We start from the raw sequence: 16,439 nt of genomic DNA on the forward strand, positions 1-16,439 counted from the left end.
ACAATATGTCACGAAAAAACAATCTCAGAATCAGGGGGATCCGTTGAAGTGTTCCAGAGTAATTACCTCAAAGTGACAGTGGTCAGAATTGTAAAAATTGGCCCGGTCATTAACGTGCAAACCACCCGCGGGGCTTAAGGGGTTAAAAATGTAGTATAGTTCTTTGGCTTCACCATGTTGCTTATCTCATGTAGGGCATTGCAGTAGCTTAGGCATCCATGATTACGACCACTAAGAACTGCCAGTATAGAAGTGCTCATAACCATGGACATGTGAAGGATACACATTCTAACGTCCAGCCAATGTAACCTGTATAGTGGCGGGGAGCATTAGGACGCAGTGCTGGAACAGAGGCAGAGTATGCATTGTCACGTTACCACTGACTTATGCAGCATTTTACCCTTTATATAATTCGGAAGAAAAAAACCCTCACCAACTGACCATAAAGAGTTACATTTATTGTAAAGATACAGGTATCCAAGAGATGATTTTAGCGAACACCTTCCCTTATGGTTTGCTAATTTTTTTTTTGTGTAACATAAATTTATTAAAATACAAACTGTGGCTTTCTAGTTACTACAGTATACCATCTCACTACAATTTGCATTCACTGTGGTGAAGTAATCACAGCGTAATAACTAAAAATCAATCAACCCATACAAGGAGATCCCTTACAACACATCTAAAACAGCAAAAAGGAATGGTTAACATTTATTGAAAATCAGCAAAACATTTATATTTCAATAGAAAAAAAAACCCCTCCAAAGCTTAAAAAATTCCCAGCCGTTGCAATGCAGAACTGGCTTCTTTGAAGCCAAAACGCAAAACTGGTTACAACCCTAATGCTGGGCTGTAACTCAGATGGGAAGTCAAGCAGATTCCAGAGACGTCAAGTCCACATCCATGTTCGGTGGTTCAGTTAAACAACCTTCTGCTGTTCTTTCTTGCCAATCAAGGACTTGTGAATATGAGGAATGACACCTACAAGGAAAGCAATTACATGGAGGTTTAAGAATTGCAACAGCAATGAGCTTTCGTTACTTCATGCCTATAGCACATCAGCGATCACAGTTACTGATGCAAGCCATCAGGCTGATATATAATACATCATATATAACTCCAATTTGTGCTCATCAAATTAGTCATAGTAGAGAATTTTAAGATTATTCCCTCCCCCACTAAACACATTTATCACCTTATCTACAAACAGTGATACTTTAGGATTGTCAAGGGGACATAAAGATGAATGGAGCAGTAGTCAAGAACACACGCTACTGCAGAAATCATATGGGACTTTAATTCCGGAGATTGTAGAGATTGGACCACCAGCGCAAATACATATATCCCCTTTTCCTGTAGATTTGACCAGCTCTTGCAACATCTAAATCCCACAATGAGTTATTTCACGGCATGGGTTTCCAAAATAATTTTTTTTAACTTTATCCCTTCCCGATGTGGTCAATTTCCATTTTGTTCCTCCCCATAGCAATAACTTATTTTTCTGTACACGTAGACTTATGAAAGCTTGTTTTTTGTGGGACAAGCAGTACTTTTGAATGACACCATTTCTTTTACCACAATGTATTGTAAAACAAACCCTACCCCCCACCCCTGCAATTCTGACCTCATAATATGATTCTGCTTGTTAGTATTGTTATGGCGACACCAATCATGTCAATTTTTTTAATTACTTTAGTGCTGAATTTTTGGGTTGTGTCGCCATTTTCCTTTAAGACCCTCAGTCATTTTTTTAGTCGATGGAGCTGAGTGACTTTTGCAGGGCGAGGAGGTTTTATTGGTACAATATTTTGATAGCTTGTGGCTGCAATATAACAAAAAAAAAAAAAACAAGCCCCATAATTTTGGTGTTCTTGAATTTACAAAATTTTTATATTTTGAGAGATTGGACTTTGTGAATGCGGTAATACCATGTGTATTTTTTTTTTTATCATAGTCTTTGAGGTGGGTGGGGGTCGGCATAACACTGCATAAAGTGAAAATTATGGTCTCCTTTGAAGCCTGGCCACAGGTTGGGTTTCATGGGAGCTCTGCAATGACAAGCAAGGAGATAGCAACCCATCAATGACATCACCATCGGCATGCAGCATACCAGTGTGTTAATGCTGCCAAGAGTTTGACAGTGGCATTTAACAAGTTAACAATCACAGGTGGTGCTTCATGCTACCAGTGATTGTTATACCCAGGACCTGCCTATAACCAAGCCATTACAGGGAGAGCTCACCCAGTGAGCTTGCTCCAGACTTGCACTCTACATAGATGTTGATATGGGGTTAATGGGTGCAGAAAATGTGCAACATCAAAAACTTAGAGGGAACATAGCTTAGTAATGTTTGAAGCAATTTTCTGCTTTTGTATTCAGAATGGCATAAAACAGGGCTTGTGAAAAATCATTGTTGGGATGTTTGGAGATAGTTTGATGGCTCACAGTTTGGAGTACTAGTTCAGTGGTAGGTCATTTTTAGTACATCTTCAAAGCCAATTTCATGGTTACTGTCAGAGCTACAGCAAATCATTACTATCAGCATACTTACCACCACCAGCAATGGTAGCCTTAATGAGGGCATCTAGTTCTTCATCCCCCCTTATGGCGAGCTGCAAGTGACGTGGTGTAATACGCTTCACTTTCAGATCCTTTGAAGCATTTCCTGCCAGTTCAAGTACCTTAAGGAAGAAAGGAAAAATATAATATATATATATATATATATATATATATATATATATATATATATATATATATATATATATATATATATATATATATATATATATATATATATATATATATATATATATATATATATATATATATATATATATATATATATATATATATTCACACACACTTCACCTGGATGGAGCAAGCCATAGAAGTAAATAGGGCAGATTCTCTTACCACACTTGTGTACAGACAAATTTCAGTCCAAATAGACTATGCACTAACAAATAGAATTCTAATTAGGTGTACACCAGGAAATGTGTGTTCCAGACTACAGAATTAAACTGCACAGCAAATGCCATCAATAACTGGTCTCAGACGCATACAGCACTATTTCTACCATATTGTTCACCTGAACTAAGATTGCGCAGTGGGCTAGTCATCACTGACCAGTTATCAGCCACTAGTAAACTTCACAAAACTGCATAATAGCTTTAAAAGTAGTTTCTCCCAATTAAGAATCTGTAATGATTAAAAGAATTTGTTAACCTGAAGTGTGCAAAAACACTGTTTACCTGCAGATATAGGGTTAATCTGTAGGTAGATAGTGAAAAAGTGCTCCCTGGCCACCTTATGGAAAGCATGGCTACTGAGAGGAAATTTATAGCCTCTTGGGAGCTGCTCGCACAGGTGTATGCATGGTGCGGCTACAGACACTGCCTAGTATACCGTGAGTGTCGGCCACCATCACTGCTCACTCTGCAGAGCGATCTGTCAATCAAAAGAACCAGGGAGTGATTATAGCCAATACTCCTAGTATACTGCACAGTGACAGGTATATGCACAGAGTATCTACATTGACAAAGATAGCGGCTCCTGGAAGGCTATATACTCATTTCCTCCCAGTAGCTTTTGGTAAGGGAGCATTTTACTACTATATCTGCAAGTAAATAGCATTTTTACAGAACATGACATGTTCACCTTTATAACAAAAAAAAAAAAAAAAAAAAAAAAAGGCCCTCCTTTCTATGCCACTTACGGCTTACCTCAGCAGTGAGATACTCCAGGATTGCTGCTGTGTAGACTGCGGCTGTTCCACCAACACGGCCATGACTGGTAGTTCTGTTTTTCATAAGACGATGGATACGACCCACTGGAAACTAAAGATCAAAAGTAGAGTCAGATGTCTAGGTAAACAACAACCACCAAATTCATTAAGACTGGCATGCAAAACACTAACCTTGATGAATCGGTGTCCATATTTATATTATCTAAGTGGTAACATTTCTCCTTGCGGAGAGCGACATGTTAAGCATTTCACAGTGAGGAGACTTAAAGCTTCAATGCTCCTCTGGGAAATATGCAAATTGTCTCTTCAGAGAGGAAGAGTATCAGAACTCTGCTACCTAAAGGAAGTAGCAATCCTAAAAGTCAATAGTGACCCTTTAACGAGCCTTGCTCTGGAAAAATCCAGAGCATTTCTGCATCTCCCTGGCAGAAAAAAACCCATGTGGATTTTATATGCGTTTTTTTCTGCCAGGTAGAAGCACAAGTGAAGCGTTTTTAACATGCTAAAATCGCTTGGAAAAGCGCTCGACAACCCGCATCACTTGGAAAAGTGCTTAACAACTTGGTCACACAATATAAATCCATGCAAACGGCGTAGATTTATAGAGTGTGACCAAGTTATGATGCTGCAAATGCAGCATCAATAGTATAAAAAAAAACAACCAAAAAAACAAGAAACCCCCACACATACTCCCCTTCAGATAGCCCCCAGTCTCTTCGGCGGCTCCCGATGCTCCAAAAATGACCTTCCATGACGTCATTTAGTCATGTGATGATCATGCACGTGACCCATCACATGACTAAATGAAGTCACGGAAGGTCCTTGCAGACCACCACCGGAAGCCAAGGAGATGGCAGTGCTGCTCAGAGGACACCGGAGAGGAGAGTATAAGGTTTTTTTTAATTCTTTTTTAAACTACATGTACTATGGTACCCGGGTCTGGAGGAGTCTCTTCTCCAGACCCGGGTACCATCCGCGTATTGAATAGCATGAAATCCTCATGTGCACGTGTAGTCATGCGGTCCAATGCAAGTCAATGGCGGCTAAAAAACCATGATTCCGCAAAATAAATAGTGCTGCGGATTTTTCCGCAATGATAATCCACAGCGGAAATTTCCACAGCATGTGCACAGCACATGCTGATCATGGCAGGCCTTCTACCAAGCATTTAAGCAGTGGAATTGCCGCTGCAGAAACACTTAAGAGATGCATAGTGGGCACACAGCCTTACACATTTATGGTATATGGATACATTGCCATATTCTTATACAAAAGAACCATTCAAGCCAAATTTTTAATACAAACAGGAGTATAGGAACAGCCCTGTCACATACCACTATTTAGCCCTGGCACAAGATAACAGTATAGATATAAAAAAGTTATTCCATGAGAAAAGTGTGGTTAACCATTGCTTACCTGCAGTCCTGCTCTTGAAGAGCGGGTAACAGAAGTCGCTTTAGATTTGCCAGAATCTTTACCAGCTTTGCCACCAGCCTGTAAAATATATATAAAAAAAAAAAAAAAAAAAAAAAAAAAAAAGTTAACAGTAGCTGCAAACTAATATTCAGTACATTTAGTTGTAATGTTGTTACTATTTGATAATAGTTACTGTTCTGCTGCCTGATTAATACGACTAATGTACAACTGATATCCATATGTCTAGTATCATAATGAACTGCTGAAGGGAGGCATTCTTATAGCACATTAGGGCCATAGATAGGAGAAACTGACACGCAAGAAACCTGCAAGACGAGTCAAGTCACTGGATATCACAACTGCCATTTACTAAAAAAAAAAAAAAAAAAAAAAAAAGTCTCAAGAGGCAACAAATCCAAGAGTGACAGATCTCTAACGTAGGGTAGTCAATCACTGCATATGGCGAACACAATATAGCACACATTTATGCGTGAACACCCACCAAGAAGAGGGATTTTTGGTACTCACCGTAAAATCTTTCTTGGAGCCTTCATTGAAGGGGGGTGGGGGTGGCGCAACAGGACATATGCCTAAAATCAGGGAGGGTGCTGTGTCCCCCAATGAAGGCTCCAAGAAAGATTTTATGGTGAGTACCAAAAATCCCTCTATCGCTTCATTGGGGGGGGGGGGGGGACACAGGACCATGGGTCATCCAAAAGCAGTCCCTAGGGTGGGAGAACAAAAAGATAGCCACAGATTAGGTCTGACTGCTGGCAACCACCTGCAGAACCTTCCGTCCAAGACTGGCATCAGCCAAGGAATAAGTGTGGACCTTGTAAAGCCTTGAAAATGTGTGGGAGTGAAGACCAGGTTGCAGCCTTACAGATCTGAGAAGCTGAAGCCTGATGGCAAAACAGCCCAAGAGGCCCTCACCGCCTGGGTGGAGTGAGCCCTCATCCCCAGAGGGGGAGGTTTGTCAGAGATGAGATATGCCTCCAAAATGGTCGAACGTATCCAAAGGGCAATGGTTGACTTGGAAGCAGGAAGGCCCCTGCGACGCCCTTCAGGGATGACAAACAGGGCGTCCAAATGCCGGAGGAAAGCCGTTCTAGAAACATACACATGTAAAGCTGACCAGATCCAGTTTGTGCAGGGATTTCTCCCGAGGGTGCACTGGGGCCGGACAGAAGGAAGGCAAAACAATGTCCTCATTGATGTGGAAAGAGGAGACTACCTTCGGCAAAAAAGAAGGCACCGGCAAGAGCACTACCTTGTCTTGATGGAAGACCAGGAAGTTCCGTGAACATGATTTGTGAATGTTTGGCAGCTTTTTTACATGTGAGGAATGCTGAGAAAATAGGCATTCATCACATGTGTTAAAGCTGCCAAACAGTCGCAAGTCATGTTCACAGAACGGGAAAAACTTACACGCTGAGCACTCCGATGATGAGGTACTCGCCCGAGTATGCTCGTAGATCTCGAGCAACGAGCATACTCGCTCAAACACTAGAGAGAAGTGAACTGACAATGTGCGTCCTGGATGGCAAATCAAAGGAACTTCTGATGGAGCGCAGAGTGGGATGTGAAGATACACATCCTGAATGTCCACTGAACATGGATATTCCTCAGCTTCCATCATGGCAATTACCGACCTGAGAGACTCCATTCTGAAGTGCCGGATGCGTACCTGTTTAGTTGTTTGAGGTCTAGGATCGGATGTAGTGAGCCGTCCTTTTTTTGGAATGAAAAAATTGGAGTAAAAAACGGAAAAACCTTTCCTGAAGGAGGACTGGAACTATGACTTCTGAGCGCAGAAGGGAGGCGATGGCCTGAAAGAAACCGGAAAGCAGAGATGGATGTGGGGGGTGCAGGACTTGAGAAATAGTGTTCCTGGCATGGCGTTGAATGCGATCTGGTAGCCGGAGGTCACAATCTCCTTGACCCAGGTGTCTTCTATTGCCGAGACCCAAGAGTCTCGGAACAAAAGTAGACGGCAGCCCACCCTGGGAGAAGCCCCAGGTGGGAGTGACCAGTCATGCTGAGGAAAATTGTTGGATCGTGATCAGGATCCAGAGGGCTTAGAAGAGCAACCCTTTGGGCTCCAGTTGGGAGTGGGCCTAAAGGTAGGCTTGCGTCTCTCTCGCTGTGCTGGGATATGGTCCTGTTGAGAGGAGGTGCCTGGTTGAGCGAACTGACGAAAGGACCGGAACGTCTTGGCTGGGGGAGGGAGATGCTCTTGCCCCCCGTGGCATCAGAAATGATCCAGTCTAACTTAGACCCAAACAGCCTGGAGCCTTGAAAAGGGAGATTTGTTAGTGATTTTTTGGAGGCCGGGTCGGCATTCCAAGCCTTCAGCCAGATAATTCTACGTATAGCAATGATATTGCTAGAGACGTGGGCTGAACAGGCAGCGGTGTCAAGGGACGCTGTGAGCAGATATTTTCCTGCGTGGCCGATCTGATCAGCTAGGTCAGCCAGATCATCCGGGGGAAGTCCCCGTTAGGATGCCCTGCCTAAGCTGTTTGACACTGCCTTTGATACCAAAGTTGAGGCGAAGGAAGGACACAGGGAGGTGCCAGCAGCCACGAAGGCTGACTTAGACAGGTTGAGGCCTTTGCCATCTGTAGTGTCCTTGAGGGAGGAACCATCTGGAAGAGACCGCACCGTCTAGGCCATGAGACAGGAGGATCCACAGATAGGGACCAAGTCCATTTGCTGACAAGATCGTGGTTAAACGGGTATAGCATGTCTGTTTCTTTCCAGTGAAGCGCTTATCTGGATGCTCCCACCGTTTCTGAAAGACAGTCAAATTCTGAATGATTAGAAAAGGTGCGAGCCAGGCGCTTAATTCTCTTGAAGGAAAAGGAGTAGTCCTGAGAAGGGCCCTCGTCCTCTAACATGCAGGGTCTGAATGACAGCCGATATAAGGCTGTCAACCATGTCCTGGATTTTAGAATATCGGTCCGTGTCGGATCCAGAGTCAGAATCTGACGCAGTGTCAGATCCTGGGGAGACCTCTGGGGAAGAGGCGAGATGCAGGGAGCATTTTTGGAGTCTGGAGAGCTGGAAGATGAACTTGTGCGAGTCAGTTTCTGAGAAGGTGCTCTCAGTCTGCCCTTGTGAGAGGGGGCAGAGGTGCCTGCGAATCGTCCATAGGAACGTTCGGAGCACTGGTGGCCGTGGATAACATAGGCAAGCGTTTTAGGACCTGCAACAGATTGCGATACCTTGGTGAGGTCAGAGACAGACTGGGACATAGCAACAGCCCACTCCGGAGGAGGGAGTTACTTCTTCCTGGGTGGCGGGGGGGGGGGGGGGTCTTGGGGTGCCAGCATGGTGGGAGGCTTGCAGGTCGAGCAGAAAGCAGTTGTCAGACCCATGGGCCACTTAGTACTGCAAAGAGCACAGGCGTAGTATGTGACTGTGTGAGCGGGATGAACAGAGAGCTCCCTGGGTTTGGGCATATGTGCCTAACCAGGAATACTGCAGAGGAGGAAGCCAGAGGGCAGGAAAGGTGTGTGTCATGCCAGGGCAGAGCCTACCCGGTCAGGGAATATCCATGGTCCAGTATCCCCCTTGGAAACTCCAGAGCTGAGGCTGAAGGGAGCTGCTGTAGGAGGTACAGTGCTGAAGCTGGCAGGCAGAGCCAGGAACAGAATAGTGTAGAGGGGCAGAGCGTGCTGTCCTGAGTGACTTAGGGGAGCTGAGGCTCTGATAGGTGGAAAGAATGGGGGCGGGCTTAAGAACCCAGCCGCTGATAGGTCCCCGGGAGAGATGTGGGCGTGCCAAACGCATCACATTGCTCCTCGGGCCTGATTGGCCGATTGCCGGAGGGGGCATATACCCGCTGGTAAGAGGAACGCCCCACCCGAGGGCAGATTTGCTGCACAAAAAAGGGAAGGGGGGGGACAATGCCATGAAGATGTGAGGAGAGGAGGCGTGGCCAGGAAAGCGCTGCTGTAAATAAGCTGTCCATGTCTGGTGTTCTGGCCTGGGGGGGCTCCAGCTGTAAGTGGGCAGGAGGTAGGGATTGTACCTTGATTGAGGTCCCGATACCTCTACTGGCTCTCTCCCTCTGAGGATGGTCACAGGAAGTCCTCTGTGGATAGGGGGGGGGGGGGATCCCAGCTCTTCCTCCTTCCCGCACTGACCGGAGCTGGACAGTGCAGGAGACGGTGTCAACCCCAGAAACTGGGGGAAGGTCACCCACAGGGACCACCGTCTCCCTCCCAGGCTGCTCCGAGGAGGGGGCTGGGGTGGGGAATAGGCAAGGACTGGCCACCGGGAATCACCCTGAGACATCTGGAAGTGACAGGGGATAGGTCCTGCCTAGCGGGTCCGAGAGCAGGCGATGTGGGGAATGCCACACTGCTCTCTCGGTCACTTGAGAATGGGGATAACAGGGGATGCAGTGAAGAGCTGTATTTGAAAAATAAAGAACAAGGATTAATAAAACACAACAGGGTTGGATCTGTTAGGAGGTAGACCTGGATCCTACAGACACTAAGCTTAAACTGGTGAACTTGGTGCATACTGCAGAGGAGCCATTTTCTTTTTTTGCCTAGTGTCAACAGCATACACCCATGGTCCTGTGTCCCCAAATGAAGCGATATATATTAACCCAAGACCCTGCTGTGTACGGAGGTCTGCAGACCAGTGGCTTCACCAGGGCTGTGGAGTCGGTAAGCCAAACCTCCAAGACTCCCTCATACATGGCTCATGTTTAAGTGATAAAATTACTGTAGCACAGAGTCATCTCAGCTAAGAGTTTAGACCCTTAGGGTATGTGCCCACGTTGCGGAAGGGAAGCGGAAAATTTGCGCATGTCCTTTCCCAGAAAAATGCATGCGGAACTTCGCAAGCGTTTATCACGTGTTTTTGACATGCGGAATTGCCTTGCGTTTTTTATTGCATTGCGAAGGCAATTTCACAAAATTAATTGACATGCTGCGGATTTTTGTGCGCATCAAAAACGCTGCAGAAAAATCCGCAGCATGGGCATAGAACTTGTGGATTCTCATTAAGGGACAACGGGGTGTGGATTACCAAGCGTTTTCGCTGCGGAAATTCAGCATCAAATACGCTTATAAAATGCTACGTGGGCACATAAGAATTTGGGAAAGTTATGAAATGTTATGAAAAAATATTCCCACAAACTGCATTGAACTACTGTACCCAGTTTATTATACATTTTAAGAGTTGTTCCATTGACTCCACATCCCTGGGCTTCACCATAGCTACCAGTTTCGTTCCCTGCAGCAATGACTATACTGAAGATTGTTTCTTATTCAGTAATTTCTGTGTTTTTTTTTTTTTTTTTTTTTTTTTTAAGCAAGGTGCCCTTGTGTGAATACACCTAAAAAGCAGCTTAAAAAAATATTAAACTAAAGCAAATTATGGGCATCGAAAGGGTTAAATGACTTTCGGCCACTGATTTCACACGTTACACAGATAGTGATGCCCTGGATAGCCTCACCCACATGGGTTCTGCCCATCAGAACTGGTATCAAAGTGGGCAGACTGTCAATTTTGACAATTTGAATAATTGTTTTTAAAGGGTTAAATGATCTTAGGCCCCTGATAGCACACAAGATAGTAATGCCCTGCATCAAATTTAGGTCACCCCAGCCTGGCCTTCCGGGTATCAGACATTAAATCTGGCATTAAAGTGGGCAAACATCCTATTTTCACAGATACCAGAATCTGTTTTGGCCAGGCTGGAGTGACCAAACCTACAACTCCTCAATTTCCTTAACCCAAATCCACAGCGCTGCCTCACTACTGAGCATGTACACAAAGTGCAGCACAGATTCATCTCAGCTCAAAGTCTAGACCCTTAGATCAGGAACAGAACAGACATTTATAGGACATTTCATGACTTCCCCAGCACTGTACCCAATTTATTCTAAATTGTAGGAGTTGGTCCATTTTATACCAAGTGACTCACACTCCACAGCTCAGGATGGTGGGTGTGAGGAGAATATTAACCCCTTTATGACCAGAGCATTTTCAGTTTTTGTGCTCCCCTTCTTTCCAGAGCCACAACTTTTTTTTTCTTCTTTTATATTGTGTGAGGGCTTAATTTTTGTGGGACAAGTTGTACGACATCACTGGTTTTACCATATATTGTACTGGAAAACAGGAAAAAAATCCAAGTGCGGTGAAATTGCAAAAAAAGTGCAATTCCACAGTTGACCTGCCATTACGAGTTTGTAGACCCCAAACATGTAGTTTCTCTTTTACGTGGATACATACATATTGCATTTTCGGGGGTCTGGGTAAGGGCTTATTTTTTGCATGCTGAGCTGAAGTTTTTATCTATATCATTTTGGGGTTGATCCTGTTTCAATTTCCCGTTATTGCAATGTTGCAGCAACCAAAAAACATAAATCTGGCATTTAAAATTTCTCTCGTTACACAGTTTACAGATAGGATTAATTCTTTTTTATATTGATAAATCAGGAGGAGATTCTGAAAGCAGCAATACCAAATGTGTTTTTATTTTGAATGGGGCGATTTAAACTTTTAAAAGCTCCCCCCTCCCCCCCACTCTTTTTGCACTTTGCTTGAACAGTCCAGCAATTGTGTATTCGTTTCTTTGTTACACACAGGCAATGAGCAGATCTCCTGTGTGTAGCAAATTTGTTCACCTGCTATGAGCACTGACCACTGACCAGAGCTCATAGCAATCTGGCCATGACAACCACAGGGGTGTCCTGCAGACCCTGGGATGTCATGCCACCCATCGGTGACCTGCGATCATGTGACAGGGTCACCGATGGGCGGGGTAAGTGACACATTCAGTTTGCAATAGTTAAATGCCACTGTCAACAGCCACAGGTGGATCGCGATTCCACCCACGTCTGTTGCAGGCACATCAGCTGTATAGATCAGCTGACATGTGCCCTGTTTAGAGCCAGAATATAATATACAGGGTGGTCCAAAAGTAGGTGGACAGAAAGTGTAATAAGGTTATGAAGGGGGAGATTTGTGAAACATGGTTTAAAGTGAAACTGGCTCAGTTGCCCTTAGAAACCAATCAGATTCCACTTTTCATTCCTTACAGACTCTTTGGAAAGTGAAAGGTGGAATCTGATTGGTTGCTAAGTGCAACTGAGCCAGTTTCACAGATCTAGTTTTCACAGATAGATCTCCCCCAAATCTGTTTTCTTTTCAGATACTTCAGATAACACATAATGGCAAATAATTTACATACAGATCAAAGAGAATGGATTTTAACAGAGTATTGGAAATCTCAAAATGCTGAAACCGTTAGAGCAAATTGGGTTGAAAGATTTGGTACTCAAGCCCCAAAGAGACAAACCATTTACCGCATTCGTGACAAGTTCAATGCCACTGGCTCGATCCTTAATGCTCCAAAAACTGATCGACCCAAAACAGTCTGTACAGAAGATAACAACTTGTTGCTGAAACATTTTTTCAGAGTCCAAAAAAGTTCACCAGAAGAGTCTCTTTGAATTGGGAATTTCACAAGCTTCTATCATGTGAATCTTGAAATCTATTGGGTGGAAAGCTTATCTTCCACGTCTAATTCATGGTTTATTGGAGGATGATCCAGACAGGCAGCTGCAAGTTAGTGTTTGATAAGTCTTCCCCTTCATAACCTTATTACACTTTCTGTCCACCTACTTTTGGAGAGAGAATATATGTATGTTTTTTATTATCCATTTTGTGTGATGCAATTATCTGGTTTAAGGGCATACATTTTATTTTTTTTAATAAAGTTTGAAGTTTAAGATTTTTGCAAAAATTTTGTAGTTTCACAAATAAATGCAAAAATATTGACCTAAATTTACCACCATCATAAAGCATAATATGTCATGATAAAACAAATCTCAGAATGAGTGGGATCCATTGAAGCGTGTCAGTTATTATGACAAAAAGTGACAGTGGTCAGAATTGCCGATTATGTCTGTAAAGCGCCGTGGAATTAATAGCACTATGTAAACGAGTAAAATAAAGTAATTGTAAAGAATTGGCCAGGTCAGGAAGGACAAGACAGGCTCTGTCACAAAAGGGTTAAACACAACTGTTTCTTATTTAAATCGGGGAAAATTGGCTATTTGCCCACTTTGGACACTCCAGCCTGGCCCAAATGGGTTCTGGGCATCAGTTTGATGTGGGATCAGTGGCCCAAAGTCACTTAACCCTTTCAATAATGCCCACTAGTGGCAGTTTTATATATTTTTTGTATCGGCTATTGTGTGTATTCACTGTATTTTGTTAGTGATTTTTTCCCCCTATTTTTATTAAATATGTAAAATATAAAATATAATGTTGAATAAGAAACCAACTTCAGCATCATGCAACAATTTCATAAGCAATCTGGAAACTAGTGCAGGACTTAGCTAGCTGGGGGAACATAGGGTGTTATTACCTATCCAGGCTCCCGGTACTCAGCATCGTTTGATATCACGGACCGTGTGTACAGAGGCTGATGACTTATGATCATATCCACCAAGACAATTATTAACCCTTGTCTGCCTTTTATTTGCTTCTTAGCACATCCCAGGGCCCCAGCAGACAGTTCCCGCTCAGTTCCCTCTCCATGTGTCTGCAGGATGCGCACATTTGTGTTACACATGGATCTCATTCATCTCTACAGAATAAATGAATCCCCCAATGATCACAGCCCAGATCTGAGGGTCCCAGCAGCAGAAGCCCCTGTGAGCTGCTTATGTTTGGGCGACAAACAGCCAGGAAAGCACCACAAAGAAAGCAGAGGGTCTGAGCACATGGGGGAGGGGTGAGGGCTGAAAAGAAAGGGGGAAAGCAGAGTTCTTCCTTCTTACAGCAGCACTAATGGGGCCGAGTAACAGAGGCCTTCCCACCAAAGCTCCGATTACATCTACTGCTGAGGATTTCTATAACCTGACAATGCAGAATCCCCACCACACAGGAGGCCATACACTTCATACATTTACACTGAAGCAGGACGTACATGGCTGCTCTGCACAGGGAGCCAGCAATAAAGAAGGCTGCAAAAGATCATGAACATTGCAGAAAACGACAGCAATACTTTACCTCAGGCGGGAAATATGGCTACAAATGAACCATGGAAGCAACAGAGGAGGAGAGGACAGGACACAAAAGAGTCTGCTGGATCCCACACCCGCCAGCAAGAGGCCGCACACTCACCATGACTGGAGCTCACACGATCCACAAAGCCTCGTGTGCTCACTGCCACCATTTATATGGACTTCCACACATTCAGGAACTTGAGCTCAGAGGTGGACCAATGGCGGGCGGCCTCATTGTTTAGAGGCGGAGAGTGATGAGGTGAAGAGGAATGGGCGGGCTGCTCCACAAAATGCCGCCTCATGAGGGGAGCTGTGGTGGAGGAGAAAGTGTGACAGGAAAGCGAATGGCCCCTCAGGATTTCTTCCTATACGGAGACGGCCACAAATAATAGCAGCAGCAGCAGCAGCAGCAGCCCGCGGCCCGTCTATAAAGGCACAGGGGCTAGCACCTTTACATTAATATGTGAATCCCCACTGACATCTTGGAATGAGATGGATTATGATTATTACCCACAAACACCTCTGCTTTGGTAACATGGTCACTCTGAGAAGACCATTTTTTGGACTCTGAAGGGCTGCCTTCAGCTTTTGGGACACATAAATATATCTCAATTGAAAAGTCAATCACTCCAAAATGATAGCAATAAAATGTACAGCTCTCCTCCCCCCCAAAAAAAGTTAGATGGGCGACCCCCCCCCCCAAACCACATTTGTAAACTAAAATGGGAACGTTAACATTGTGTCATTCACATCTTAACCTCATCCCACAAAGAACAAGCCCTCACACACTGTGTCCACAGAAAAGGCAGAGTTATGGATACTGGAAAAGAGAAAAAATAACAAAACCTTAAAGCACAAATACAGCAAAGTTCCGTGTTAGGCTATGTTCACACACATTGGGTTTTGCAGCGTATTTTGCAAATTTTCAGCTGCGTTTTGCAGTACCAGAAAAATCTATGAGAAACCAGAATACTCTGTTCACATATGTTGTTTTTTTTTGCTGCGTATTTGTGACTTGGTTGTGATTTTGGAAAATAGAACATGTCACTTCTTTCCGCGTTTTTGCAGCAGAAAACGCACCTGTGTATTTGCTGGGTATTTGCAGCGTTTTTTCACCCATAGGAAGTAATGGGTGGTCAAAAAAAACGCAACAAAACCTGCATTTTTAACCAGGGCTGTGGAGTCGGTAAGCCAAACCTCCGACTCCCTCATACATGGCTCATGTGTAAGTGATAAATTTACTGTAGCACAGATTCATCTCAGCTAAAAGTCTAGCCCCTTAGATCAGGAATAGGACAGACATTTATAGGACATTTCATAACCTTCCCAAATTATTATGAAAAAATATTCCCCACAAACTGCATTGAACTACTATACGCAATTTATTATATATTTTAGGAGTCGGAGTCGGTCCGTTTTAGGCTATGTGCCCACGATGCAGAAATGCTGCGGATTTTTTCCTGAGCGTTTCTGCATCTCCCTGGCAGAAAAAACGCATGTGGATTGTACATGCAGATTGTACATGAGGATTGTACATGTGGATTGTACATGCGGATTATACATGCGGATTATACATGCGGATTGTACATGCATTTTTCCTACCAGGGACATGCGGATGTGAAGCGTTCTTCACATGCATTTCTGCATGCGGGTTGACAAGCGCTTTCCAAGCAATTTTAGCATCACTTGGAAAGTGCTTGTCAACTTGGTCACACTATATAAATCCATGCAAATGGCATGGATTTATATAGTGTGACCCGAGAGAATGTAAAAAAATAAATCTATACTTACCTTCCGATGGCCCCTGGAGTCTTGCTTCGCTTGGTGCTGACTGCCGGCAGATCGCGGTACACTGAAGGACCTGCCGACGTCAGCGTCGCGTGACCCGTCACATGACTATGACGTCAGCGCAGGTCCTCCAGTCCATCGCGATCTGCCGGCAAGGGAGGAGGAGCGCACCCGGGGCCGTCAGAAGGTAAGTATCATATTTATTTTTTATTTTATTCTTTTTTTTTTTTTTACAGTTTCTATGGTACCCAGGGCCGGAAGGAGAGTCTCCTGTCCTCCACACCCGGGTACCATCCGCACATTGAACGCATGTATTCCACATGTGCTTATGTAGTGAAGCGGAATCCATGCGTTCTAATGCAAGTAAATGGCAGCGAAAACGCAGCACTTCCGCAAAATAAATGGTAGTGCTGCGTTTTTCTCCGCAATGATAATCCGCAGCGGAAAT

At 44.1% G+C, this 16,439-nt stretch overlaps 1 protein-coding gene and 1 non-coding gene across 3 annotated transcripts in view; both read right to left on the reverse strand.

Annotated features, from left to right (window-relative positions):
* Positions 1–437: 437 nt before the first annotated feature.
* LOC141153822 (histone H2A.Z-like) overlaps positions 438–16,439 on the reverse strand; it is a 43,768-nt gene continuing 27,766 nt past the window's right edge. The window contains exons 1-5 of one of the 2 annotated variants that reach the window (XM_073638995.1): positions 14,322–14,474; positions 5,163–5,240; positions 3,724–3,837; positions 2,553–2,682; positions 438–981 (exon numbers count right to left, since the gene is read on the reverse strand). In XM_073638995.1, the coding sequence (XP_073495096.1) occupies positions 920–981; positions 2,553–2,682; positions 3,724–3,837; positions 5,163–5,240; positions 14,322–14,324 (387 nt within the window). In that variant the 5' untranslated portion in view covers positions 14,325–14,474 and the 3' untranslated portion in view covers positions 438–919. Of the gene's footprint in view, positions 982–2,552; positions 2,683–3,723; positions 3,838–5,162; positions 5,241–14,321; positions 14,475–16,439 lie in introns of those variants that run through there. The other variant, XM_073639005.1, reaches the window with a different exon arrangement.
* LOC141174978 (small Cajal body-specific RNA 18) lies at positions 3,047–3,129 on the reverse strand. Its single transcript, XR_012253001.1, has one exon.

Source organism: Phyllobates terribilis, unplaced genomic scaffold (assembly GCF_046119375.1).
Source record: "Phyllobates terribilis strain yellow unplaced genomic scaffold, ASM4611937v1 Scaffold_1__5_contigs__length_1240528914, whole genome shotgun sequence".
NCBI lineage: Eukaryota > Metazoa > Chordata > Amphibia > Anura > Dendrobatidae > Phyllobates > Phyllobates terribilis.